The sequence below is a fragment of the Myotis nattereri genome (genome assembly GCF_964212035.1).
Source record: "Myotis nattereri genome assembly, chromosome: 12".
NCBI lineage: Eukaryota > Metazoa > Chordata > Mammalia > Chiroptera > Vespertilionidae > Myotis > Myotis nattereri.
In genome coordinates this window covers 52,237,327-52,250,437 of record NC_138087.1, presented here as the reverse complement: position 1 = coordinate 52,250,437, position 13,111 = coordinate 52,237,327, and the positions used below count along the sequence as shown (strand labels likewise).

At 40.3% G+C, this 13,111-nt stretch overlaps 2 protein-coding genes across 2 annotated transcripts in view; one reads left to right on the top strand and one right to left on the bottom strand.

Moving 5' to 3' along the window:
* Positions 1-404: 404 nt before the first annotated feature.
* On the bottom strand, positions 405-1,195 carry SMIM27 (small integral membrane protein 27). The gene is made up of 2 exons (XM_081102917.1): positions 1,039-1,195; positions 405-675 (listed from the first exon to the last, which is right to left on the bottom strand). Exons 1-2 carry the CDS (start codon positions 1,081-1,083, stop codon positions 562-564), a joined length of 159 nt encoding a protein of 52 aa, XP_080959043.1. The 5' UTR covers positions 1,084-1,195; the 3' UTR covers positions 405-561.
* Positions 900-13,111, top strand: part of TOPORS (TOP1 binding arginine/serine rich protein, E3 ubiquitin ligase) — a 49,190-nt gene continuing 36,978 nt past the window's right edge. Inside the window, exons 1-3 of the mRNA XM_081102914.1 lie at positions 900-1,084; positions 2,901-3,095; positions 6,659-9,556. Coding sequence (XP_080959040.1) covers positions 1,082-1,084; positions 2,901-3,095; positions 6,659-9,556 — 3,096 coding nt within the window. The 5' untranslated portion in view covers positions 900-1,081. The remainder of the gene's footprint in view (positions 1,085-2,900; positions 3,096-6,658; positions 9,557-13,111) is intronic.

Sequence of the window (13,111 nt, the reverse complement as noted above, 5' to 3'; positions counted from 1 at the left end):
GCCTGTTTCTTCCCAAACACTGTACAATTTGATATTTTTAGTTATTCAGTTATTTAACAGTAAGTACAAACTGGACCTGCTTAAAAAAATGATATGAACGATCACCTTTTTCTGGCCATTCTTGAGTCAGAAAATAAGATGTAGAAAATTAGTCACACGATATTTTTTTTCTTACATGATACTTAGTCTGTTGTGTAGGTATGCAACAGAATGAAATGTAATAAACAAATATAAGGTTAGAAATTCCACACACTTGTTTTAAAGGTGGCTTTCTGAGGCATTTTAAAAGAAGTATTTTGGGAACTCTAAATGGAAAATCACGTCATTTCATCTATGATCTGATACTCAAAAGGCTGTCAGATCTAGGTTGCTTTGTTATATGAGAACTTAAAAGTACACGTATTGGAAAAGTTAGCACATTCATGGTTTATTATAAAGGACTGTATGCAATAATAAATTTGAAAACTTTATATTATGGATTTTACTTTAAATATAGACATGTGTCAGGTAAGCTTAAAGTGAAGTATTTGCATAGAATAAAATCTAGAGGAATTAAAAATTTCATTCATTCCCCAATATCTTGTCAGGGTATTTCTTCCTTAGTTGTCGTCGAGCGGCTACTGTCGATGCATAGATGACATATCCCCAGGAAAGTAATACGATCGCGAGGAGCAACTAAAAAATATAAATGAATGAATAAATAAAAAAATAAAAATGCAAGAGGGGGAGTAACAGCAAAAATTTCACTGTGGGTAGTACTTCCTCGCTGCCCTCTCCCCATTGGTTGCCATGTACGTTGCTAAGGTGGAAATTACAGTAACCAACGAATAAATGGAATTCCGGAGGCGAATCCACCCACTGTCCTGACGTAAGAAGCGGAAGAGCGTGTCCTCCAGGAAGAGGCGGAGTCCGGGGAGGGAGTGGAAAGCTTAATTCAGGAATGGGTTTTGGGGTTTCTGGGCGCTGAAGGAATACGGGGGCTTCCGCCCGGGGGCGACGGAGCCGACACCGTGGAGCCTCGCCAGACCCGGGACCTACCACGGAATAAATCCGGTCCAGGGTGCGGCGACTCACTGGCCTCATGGTAAGGAGACCACGGCGATCCGCGGGGACGGGCAGGCCTGCCGGCCTAGAGTGACCTCCGGGGCGGCGGCTGTCGGGCGGCGGCGGCGGCGGCGGCGGCCATCCTACATCCGGGCACGAGCGCCCGCCCCCTCGCCTCCAGGGGCCTTTCCCGAGCGCGGGGCGGCCCTTCCGCCCGGAGCGGGGGCGGGCTTACGGACCGCGGGCCTCGCCCGCCTTTCCGGCCGCGATTAAACCAACGAGAACATGATTTCCATGGCCTTTTTGGCCGTTTAGAGAGTTAGGCGCACCTCGTCGGCGGGTTCTTTCCGTTGCAGTGCAGTTTAATGCGAGGTAATGTACCGTCTTGTGCATTTTAACGTGTATTTGAAAAACGAATACGTATTTCAAACACGACACCGGCGTCTAACTCTGGAAGGATTAACGTTTCCTCTTGCATCTGTTCCCACCTCATATTGAGAGTCTGTCGTATATTTATCGTTGGCGGAAACAATACCACCCACATGTATATAACAGTGACAGGTCGTTGTGGGAATCCCTGTTAACTGAGCCCTTCTTCAAGAAACAAGTCTTTGGTAACGCAGTGCCTGGTTTAATGTAAATGGCAACTTCTCAGAAGAAGTAGCGTGGCCTCCGTGCCCGGCACACTGCCTGCCAGTCAGCCGGTGTTTGCTGCGCTTGGAACGGGAGCGCGTGTCCCATACGAGGCGGGAGGACGGCGGTTGGCCCGCGCGGCTGCACCGGGGCGGCCCCACGGCGTCGGGGACGCTCGCGGCCGGGGCCGGGGTAGGCCGGGCCGCGGGCCGCGCTGAGCGCAGCGCTCTCTCTCGTCCATCTCCGAGCTCATCAAACAATGGGGTCTTAACCCTGACCCGGGGTGGGGAAAGGGGGAAGCCGTCTTGATAAACGGTCTATTTGGCGGAGATTTCAAGGCCATGTCCTCAAGCTGGCTCCTGTGTATCCCGACTAGACTGGCGCTTTCTGTCTGAAGACTGTAGCTGCTGGTTGGGCCCTGGCTTTGGCTTCCAGTCACATCTCCGTGTTATTTTCTAGAGTCTGGAGGACCTAGACCTAGGAGGTCAAGTGACCTCACCTCCTTGTCACTCAGTTCCTTTACACACTAGAGCAGTGGTTCTCAACCTTCCTAATGCCGCGACCCTTTAATACAGCTCCTCACGTGGTGGTGACCCCCCCCAACCATAAAGTTACTTTTCGTTGCTACTTCGTAACTGTAATGTTGCTACTGTTATGAATCGTAAATACCTGATATGCAGGATGTATTTTCATTGTTACAAATTGAACATAATTAAAGCATAGTGATAAATCACAAAAACAATATGTAATTATATATCTGTTTCCCGATGGCCTTAGGCGACCCCTGTGAAAGGGTCTTTTGACCCCCAAAGGGGTCCCGACCCACAGGTTGAGAACCGCTGCTCTAGAGTCTTTTAGTAACTGCTCGAAAAGTTTGGTGAGGTTTGGAGGAGACCAGCTAGTTATCGTGTTTCCCTGCTAAGTTAGGAGCGAACGTTAAGTTACTGCCTTTGTAACCTCCAGAGATTAGCATCGAGGTCGGTGATGGGGAGGGAGCTTTGGGATTTCTGCCGGGTGGTCGGCGGCGGGCTCCCTTCAGGACCGCGGTGGGTCGGGGGGAAGGGCCGAGCGCACCTGGCTCCGCCCTCGGGGCCGGCGCCCTCCTACTGCGCATGCGCCACGCGGGCGGGTGTTTTGTTTTGACGCGCGGGGGGCCTTGGGGTGGGCTGGGCTCTTGCCGCCGCCTCCCAGCTACCATTGGTGATGAGCGCTTTACGTCACAGGGGTCGCAACAGCCGCCGGGGTCTCCGCTGTCTCGCGAGGAGGGTGAAGCGCCCCCGCACGCCCCGACGCCGGAGGGTCCGCGGAGAAGTCGCCGGGTACGCCTTCGCGGATCCTGCCGTCACCGACCTGGCTTCCTCGGCCGTCGGGAGCTGGCCACCAGTGCCCCAGCCCGGCATTCGCCGACCTTCTCCGAGGTGAGTGAGGTCGGGAACAATGGGGCGCGGGGGTCGGAAGGGCAGGGCGAGCAGGAGCTCCCTTCCAGAGGGAGGCCGGTAGACTCCGTAGACTCGGGAGCTGAGAGGCCGTCCGGGCCTCGGCGGGCACGGCGGGACACCTGCAGCGCACCTGTGGGTCGGTGCTGGGGTGGGGAGGGCGACAAGCCGAGCCGTGTCCTGGAAAGACCTTGGTCTCTGAGGGATGGGGGCACCAGCACTAAATGTTCGAGTCTGAACCGTGGCGTTTCCCCTCCCAGAGGTGTGACGGATGGATTCTCTAACCAGCGGTTCTCAACCTGTGGGTCGCGACCCTTTCACCGGGGTCGCCTAAGACCATCGGAAAACACATATAATTACATATTGTTTCTGTGATTAATCACTCTGCTTTAATTATGTTCAATTTGTAACAATGAAATTGGGGGTCACCACAACATGAGGAACTGTATTAAAGGGTCGCGGCATTAGGAAGGTTGAGAACCACTCTAACCTCTCTGAGCCTGTCTGTAAAATGGGAATAACAGTATTTTAGTTCGTTGTTTTAATGTAATGCACGTGGTGATTGTGTTAGCTCCTGGCCGGTGGCAGTTCTCAACCACAGGAAGCGTGGACATAGTCCGTGCCTGATGGAGTGTCCGTGCAGTGTTAGACACTGTGGGCCGGCTCGCCCAGTCAGTCAGCGTGGCTTTCCTCGTGGCCCGCAGTTTCCTACACTGGAAGGGGGCGGGACTGAGATGAGGCAAATAGTGACTTAGTGAATAGAAGTGGAAAGTGAATGGAAGTTTTGGTAGGTAATTGTGGTGAAGATTGGGGGTGAGATTCGTTTGTTTTTAATCAGTGACATGCAAAACTATAGTCAACCAATGGCCCTGGCTGGTGTCGCTCAGTTGGTTCACCGAAAGGTTGCCAGTTGGATTCCTAGTCAGGGCACATGCCCAGGTTTCGGGTCGAACCTGGCAGCTGATCGATGTTTCTTTCTTCCTCTCCCTTGCTCTCTCTAAAAGTCAATTTTAAAAATCTTTTAAAAAAAGAATCAACCAATGAATGTATAAATAAGTGGAACAACAAATAGATGCTTCTCTTTTCCTTCCTCTCTCTCTAAAATCAATAAATAAAAAATTAGAAACAATGTATTTAAAAGTCTAATAACCCCTTTATTATATAGAGAGCAGGGGTGGGGAACCTCTCGTATAAGCCCCTCGAAATCATTTGGTCTGTCTCTGCCAAGGCATTAGGGGTATGTTAATTCAATGTTTGACCAATTACAGCAGGCTAATTTTTTTAGTTGTGCCTTATCCTAAAGGTTTGTTGTCTGCTTTTTTTCCTGAGTAGGAGAATAAAAAATAGACATAGGAGGAAATGCTGAGAAATGTATGCAATATTAAGGTTTCAGAATGTAAATATGTTGACAGAAAAACGATTGGTGTTCTATATTTATGATTCTATTCTCTTAAGGACAATGGTGATTTTTGCATTTCCACTGTAGAAAATAGAAAACTAGAAATAGTTGGACCCCTTGAAGAAACTTGTTCAGCCCTGAGTTCCTATTAAGTTACTGCTCTGAGAAAGTTAAAATGCCCTAGATGAGCACATTTAATTTGAAATCTATGATGAAATACTTTACAATTTCAGAGTTTTGTTGTGGGGTTTGTTTGTTTTTGTTAGAACTTGGTGTAACCAATGAGTCTATTGTTTAGAAAATCACAGTTCTGTTATTTGACTAACTTGACAGTGACTACTGGTGGGAGTTCCTGTGATAGAGGAGTAGAGAAAGATGAGTAATAATCCAGGCCACTTGTCTCAGTGATTGAGCATCGACCTATGAATTAGGTGGTTAAGGTTCAATTCCTGGCATGCAGAGGGCAACCAATCAATGATTCTCTCTCATCATTGATGCTGCTCTCTTTATCCCTCTCCCTTACTCTTCTCTAAAATCAATTAAAAAAATTTTTTTTTTAAGATTAATAATAGGCTCAGGAAAACGTAAAGGAAGACACTAATATTTAACATATATAAAATGATTTGTGTAAAATGCACCTAGATGAATTTTATAAGATAATAAGGCTAAAATGTAATGCAAATTAGATTTCAGCTCTGGCAAATTCATTTGTTAAGCTATAGACAATATAAACTGATGAATTTAAAATAAACAAAACTAATCTTTAAGATTCTAATGATCCTTGTGGGAAAGATAATAAGGGAAAGGGACTGAAAGCATAATTCAGGATACATTTTGGCTGACTTTTGATTAAATAAAAAGGCTAAGAAAGGCTGTTTAAGGGGGTTGAAAGGAAATCAGTGATTAACTGACTATAATAGCATAGTAACAATAGTTTAGTAATAATAATCACAGCATAATAATATTTAGTGAGCATTTGCTGTGAGCCATGTACTACCCTTGGGTGGTTTTACATTCAGTATTTAATTTAATTTTCACTAAAAGTCCTTTTTGTATTTAAAAGAATATTTCACTAAAAAACACAGAATTGGTTTAAACAGGTGAACTTTCTGGTATGCAAATTATCTCACTAATGCTTTTTTTTTTTAAGTTCAAGTATAGTTGACATACAATATTATTTTTCAGGTGTACAATATAGTAATTCAACATTTATATATCTACTATGTGATTACCGCAATAAGCCTAGTAACCACCTGTCACCATAGAAAGTTATTACTAAAGCTATTTTTAAAGGTGCATATACAACACCACAAATAAATCAGTAGTCTATATTATTTGCGGTATGTATATGAAAGATATAAACTATACATAGAAATAACACCAACTGAGGACTTTCATGTTTTGGGGTCTTTGTTTTCTACAGAGGATAGGAGGATACATAAGGGAGATTTTTTTAGAAATCTGGACTAACCAGAGAAAATGCTGTTAAATCTGAGTGGTAGATACATGGATTCTTGGAATATTTTTCTTTGTACTTTTTTGTATATATCAAATATTTCTCATTATTTTTTAAAAATATATTTTTATTGATTTCAGAGAGGAAGGGAAACGGAGAGAGTGATAGAAACATCAATGATGAGAGAGACTCATTGATCGGCTGTCTCCTGCATGTCTCCTACTGGGGACGGAGCCCGCAACCTGGGCATGTGCCCTTGATTGGAATTGAACCCAGCATCTTTCAGTCCGCAGGCTGACACTATCCACTGAGCCAAACCAGCTAGGGCTAAATTATTTTTTAAAAGAATAACAGAGTGTTATATAATATTTTGAGAGCTTATTATGTACTAGGCACCTTTTCTAAGGGTTTTTTACATCTTCACAAACCCTGTGATGCAGTAATCTACAGATGAAATTAAAGCATAGAGATAGTAACTTGTACAGGCATACTGCTAGTGTGGAATCAGGATTCAAACCCAGACAATTTGTCTTTTGAACTTGTACTTAAGTATTATGTTAGTAGGTTACACTGCCCCTTTAAAGATAATGAACTACTGAACTATTTTCACCAAAGTATGTTTGTATTTTTTTGCAAGTTTGGTCATTTCTCTTTTACAGGATTATTGATGTAAATTTTTCCCTTTTACAGGTAATGGCATCAGCAGCTAAGGAATATAAAATGGACAACTTTTCACCCAAAGCTGGCACTAGCAAATTGCAGCAGACAGTACCAGCTGATGCATCTCCAGATTCTAAGTGTCCTATTTGCTTGGATAGGTTTGATAATGTGTCTTACTTAGATCGCTGTTTACATAAGTTCTGTTTTCGCTGTGTACAAGAGTGGTCTAAAAACAAAGCTGAATGTCCGCTATGTAAACAGCCCTTTGATTCTATTTTCCATTCTGTGAGGGCAGAAGATGACTTCAAAGAGTACGTCCTAAGGCCTTCATCATGTAATGGTTCTTTTGCCACCCCTGATGGTCGAAGATTTCGCTATCGTACAACTATGACAAGAGAACGAAATGCTTTTTATTCACCCAGTAGAACCATGAATAGAAGAACAACAACTCCACCAGATAGTGGAGTATTATTTGAAGGGTTAGGCATTTCTACAAGACCCAGAGATGGTGAAATTTCTCAATTTATGAGACAGATTCCAAGGAGGCCAACTACTACAGATGAAAGATCTTTGCGGAAAATTCAAGAACAAGATATTATTAATTTTAGGCGAACTCTCTATCGAGCTGGTGCTCGTGTTAGAAATATTGAAGATGGTGGTCGCTACAGGGATATTTCAGCTGAATTTTTCCGCAGAAATCCAGCTTGTCTTCACAGATTAGTCCCCTGGTTAAAACGCGAACTTACAGTTCTTTTTGGAGCTCATGGATCTTTAGTAAATATAGTACAGCACATCATTATGAGTAATGTTACTCGCTATGACTTGGAGAGTCAGGCATTTGTGTCTGATTTAAGGCCATTTTTACTTAATCGGACTGAGCATTTTATACATGAGTTCATCAGTTTTGCTAGGTCTCCTTTTAACATGGCAGCCTTTGATCAGCATGCTAATTATGATTGCCCTGCTCCTTCCTACGAAGAAGGTAGCCATTCGGATTCTTCTGTCATAACAATCTCCCCAGATGAGGCTGAGACCCGAGAGATGGATGTTAATGTGGCCACTGTCAGTCGGGCACCATGGGATGACGAGACGCCAGGGCCATCTTACTCAAGCTCAGAGCAAGTACATGCTGTCATGTCTTCCCTTTTAAATACTTCTGATAGTTCAGATGAAGAACTTGTAACAGAAAGAGCCACATCTCAGATACAGGAAGTACAAACCAATGAGGACCTAAATAATGACAGTGATTCTTCTTCAGATAATTGTGTCATTGTTGGGTTTGTTAAGCCACTAGCTGAGAGGACTCCAGAACTTGTTGAACTGTCCTCGGATTCTGAGGAATTAGGCTCTTATGAGAAAATGGAGACTGTGAAGACGCAAGAACAAGAACAATCTTACAGTTCTGGTGATAGTGATGTTAGCAGATGTTCATCTCCACGCTATGTCCTTGGAAAGGATGAGCAAATAAATAAAGGTCATTGTGATTCCAGTACAAGAATCAAGTCAAAGAAGGAAGAGAAACAATGTACATCATTGTCCTCTCCCAGAGACCTGAGCTCATCTGTCAGAGGAGACAGAGTATATTCCCCATATAACCATAGACACAGAAGGAGAGGAAGATCGAGAAGTTCAGATTCACGTTCCCAGAGTAGAAGTGGGCATGATCAGAAGAATCGTAGAAGGCATCATGGAAAGAAAAGAATGAAAAGAAAACGATCCAGAAGTAGGGAGAGTAGTAAACCTAGAAGTAGAAGAGACAAAAAAAGATCAAGAACTAGAGATAGTAGTTGGTCGAGAAAAAGCCAAACTCTTTCTCTAAGTAGTGAAAGCACAAGCAGATCAAGATCTCGTAGCAGTGATCATAGTAAAAGAAGATCACAGAGCAGAACTAGAGATCATTATTATTTAAAAAATAATTATGGACGGAGATATAAGTGGGAGTATACTTACTATAGTAGAAACAAGGATAGAGATGGCTATGAGTCATCTTACAGGAGGAGAACTCTGTCTAGAGCTCATTATTCCAGACAATCTTCAAGTCCAGAATTTAGAATTCAATCCTTTTCTGAAAGAACAAATGCTAGGAAAAAAAATAATCACAGTGAAAGAAAATATTACTACTATGAAAGGCACAGGTCAAGGAGCCTATCTAGTAATAGATCAAAGACTGCATCTACAGGGCCGGACCGGGTAAGAAATGAAAAGCCTGGAGGGAAACGAAAATACAAAACACGACATTTGGAGGGTACTAACGAAGTGGCTCAACCATCTCGTGAGTTTACTTCTAAAGTAAAGGAAGGTCATTGCCAAAAATCTTCATCAAAATTGGGTGGAAATTATAAAAATGAGAGTGATAGTTTTTCAGATAGCCGATCATCAGACAGAGAGACAAAACACAAGAAGAGGAAAAGGAGGACCCGGAGCCTAAGTGTAGAGATAATTTATGAAGGGAAAGCTACTGATACAAATAGACATCATAAAAAGAAAAAGAAGAAACATAAGAAGAAGCATAAGAAACACCATGGAGATAGTGCTTCACATTCCCCAGTTGTAATTACCATTGACAGCGATAGTGATAAGGATTCTGAAGTAAAGGAGGATACAGAATGTGACAATAGTGGTCCTCAAGACCCTCTACAAAGTGAATTTTTGGCTCCTTTGGAAACATTTGAAACTGAAGATATAGTTACAATAGAAGATGAAGTCAGTGTTCTGGACAAAGAGTGTGATATTACCACTCTTAACGACTTAAATAATGCCAACAAAACTGTAGATAATATTCCACTCCAGCCAGCTTCACTTGAACAAACTCTCAATGTAAGGGAAGAGAGCACCTTTGCTGCTGATTTGGAGAACCAGCCCAGAAATGTGTCTATTCACACTGAGTCATCAAGGCAATTGTCATCTCCACGGAAATCATTAATGCCGGTATGTCTTGGTGGAGACTATGATATATCTTAAAACTGCCAAAGCACCTCATTGAGAATTCTGATGCTATAAAAAGAAGAAAAAGGATAAGTGTCATCTATTGCAATCTATATAAAGATGAGTTTTGGTGAAAACTTTTCCCCCTTAAAAATATTTTGTGATTTATTTTTTTTTATGTGTTAAAAATTTGTAAAAATTATTTGTTCAAAAAGTATGTCGCACCCTCAAATATGCACTTTTAAGTGAAGAAATTGTTATTGCTAGCAGTTTATTTAAAACTTGGGATCCTTTTTAAATAAAAATATATAATTTTAGAAGTTATTTCATAAAGCCATATGGTATTGACAATTTTAAAGTAGAGTATTTTTGAATTTTTTTTTCTGAGAGTTATTCTGGAAGTGTGTTATAAACTAAGAGAATCTGTTTAGATAGTCTTTATTTTTCTTCTTAAAAATTTGTATGATTCCAAACCATTACTTAAGGTTAAATTGAGACATTTAATCTGCACAGTTTATCCTCTGCCAAAAGAATAGTTTAAATATTTCTTTTATATACTTGTTTATCTGATCTGCCAGTAAAAAAGTGTATAATCAACGAAAGAAAAAAATAAACAGTAACACTTTAAAATCTAGAAATTTTCCTATATAGTGAGTGGCTGATAAATTTTTAAGTCAAACTATTTTACTAAAAAATAATTAAGGATATACTTGTGTTATAAATTCTGAATTTCAGGTGAGGTGCATTTCACAATTTTATTTTAGTTATTTAACCTGATTGTGAAAAGTATAATATTTGCCTTCTACAGAAAAATGCAGTTATGTGGCATTTAGCTTACTAAAAACAAACAAAAACCCTTGCCAGACTTTTACATTGGTAGTTCTTTTACACAAAGTGACTGTGTTTGTTTTATCCAGTTTTAGAGATAAAAATTGCTCTACATCTGTAGTGTGATGTAGGATTGCCAGTGAACAGCAGAACTTGGATTAAATCTAAACTTAGCCTTCAAATTGACCTTGCTACCATGTTCATTCATTGTTAACAGAAATTGGAATACTTGCTGTGTGATGGGTTCTGTACTAGGGACTCAGTGATAGAACAAAACAGATGACATATAACTAAGTTCTCTGGTGAGAAAGTATAATTTGCTCTAAAAGCATACAATAGGGCTCTACTCTCAAGTGGAAGTGATGGTTGAACTGAAATCCAGTAAATAGGTAGACATGGAGTTGTTATGAAAGGAAAAGATGTGCAAAGGTCCAAAGGCAGAAGGGAAGCCTGAAGTAGTCCAAGACTGGGTTAGCTAAAGGCCAAAGACTTTGGGGCCAAGCTTTGTAGGCCATGTTTAGAGTTTGTGTTTATCTTAAGGGCAGTAGGAAACTGGTTTAAAATGACAAGAATCTAACATTGATTTGACAATTTTTTTTTTTTTTTTGAGTGAATAGAAACTGATTTAATACAAAGTTTTGGGGGCCAGATTACTGGCATGATATTGACTTAAACCACATAATATTATTTTACAGTCTTGAGGTCAGAAATACAATCCTGTTCTCATTGGGGCGAATCACGGAATCTGCAGGACTGTGTTCTTTTCTGATTTGACAATTTTTAATAAGTTCAGAAATTGATGACAAATTATGGGAAGACTAGTTGACCAAGGACTATATTTTAAAATTATAAAATGACTGTAGTTTTTTTCCACATTCTGATTTTACATGATGTTTTCAGTTAAACACAATGAAACCCCATCTTAATACATGGTACCATCACACCCTTAAATGTTATACATCTAATAACAGCTATCAAATTATGGTGCAAAAACCAATAGGACGAAAGGGACAAATGGACAAATAAATATCCATAGTTGGAGATTTTAACACCCCCTGTCAGTACTTGACAGAACAAGTAGACAAAAAGTAAGTATTAATGTAGGCGACTAGAGCCAACTGTAACTTAACCTAATTGATATTTATAAAGCATTACCCAAGAACTGCAACATAAATATTCTTAAATGATGATCCAGTCTATATGCTGGGCTATAAAACAAGTTTCAATAAATTTCAAAAGATCAAAGTCTTAAAACATAATGAACATCTCAACACTAAAATCAGAAGTCAATAACCCTCAAATGTTTAGGAAATTCCCAATATTTGAAAAATAAACACACTTCTATAATTAACTCATAGGTTAAAGAAGAAATCACAGGAATAATATACACTAAAAAGGAATGACATTGAAAACAGCATAATATCAAGTGATGGGGATGCTAGAACTCAGCTGAGAAAGGAAATTTATAGCCTCAAATACTTATATTGGAAAGAAAAATGTATAAAATTGGTCATCTAAACTTACACCTTAACAAACTAGTAAAAGCAAATTAAACCCAAAGGAAGTAAGAGAAAAGAATAATGATTAGAAATGTATTAAATAGAAAATAAAATAATTTAAAGTATCAAAGTCAAAGTTGATTTTTTGAAAAAATAGAAATTATTAAATTCTTGGCAACACTGATTTTTTGATCAGTAGGAATATAAAAATAACTATGCCAGTAAATTTAATAATTTAGAGGAAATGGTCAAATTCCTTAAAAAGCACAACTTACCAAAACTGACTTGATAAAATTTAAAATCAGAATTGCTGTATATCTAGTAAAGAAATTGAATCAAGGTATCTTCAAAGAAAACTCCAAGCCAAATAGTTTCGTTGTGAATTCTTTTAAACATTTAAGACGTATTACACTCTTGACCAGCATAATCCTTACATTATAAGAGAAATAGACCAATATCTCTTATTAACACACAAAAAAATAGCAAATTGAATTAAAAGTGCTATATCATGACCAAATGGGATTTATCCCAGAGATTAGGTTGAATCAATGAAATTCGCCCTGGTTGGTTCGTCTCAGTGGATAGAGCATTGGCCTGAGGACTGAAGGGTCCTGGGTTCGATTCTGGTCAAGGGCACATGCCTGGGTTGCAGGCTTAATCCCCAGTGGGGGGCATGCAGGAGGCAGCCTATCAATGATTCTCTCTCATCATTGATGTTTCTGTCTCCCTCTCCCTTCCTCTCTAAAATCAATCAATATATATTTTTTAAAAATCAATGAAATTCACTTTGTTAATTGATATATGATCACCTCAATTGATGCAAAAAAAAAAACACACCACATTTGGCCCTAGCCGGTTTGGCTTAGTGGATAGAGCATCAGCCTGCACACTGAAGGGTCCCGTGTTTGATTTTGGTCAAGGGCACATGCCCAGGTTCCAGGCTCCACCCCCATTAAGGAGTGTGCAGGAGGAGGCTGATGGATGATTCTCATCATTGATGTTTCTATCTCTCCCTCCCTGAAATCAATAAAAATACATTTTAAAAAAATTTGAAAAATTCAACACCCATTTATGATAAAAGCAGAGTAAACCTGGAATAAAAGAATATCAATCTGATAAAGGGCATCTGAGAAAAACCTATGCCCAACATTGTAATTAAAGTGAAACAGATCATTTCCCCACTGAAATTAGTAATAAGGATGTCACCCCCTCACCACTTTAATTCAACTTG

Bases quoted from the DNA above. Each gene is read 5' to 3' on its own strand.
- SMIM27 (XM_081102917.1), bottom strand. From the start codon at position 1,083: ATGAGGCCAGTGAGTCGCCGCACCCTGGACCGGATTTATTCCGTG. The intron at 676-1,038 runs GTAGGTCCCGGG...TATATTTTTTAG, and splicing joins TGGACCGGATTTATTCCGTG to TTGCTCCTCGCGATCGTATT.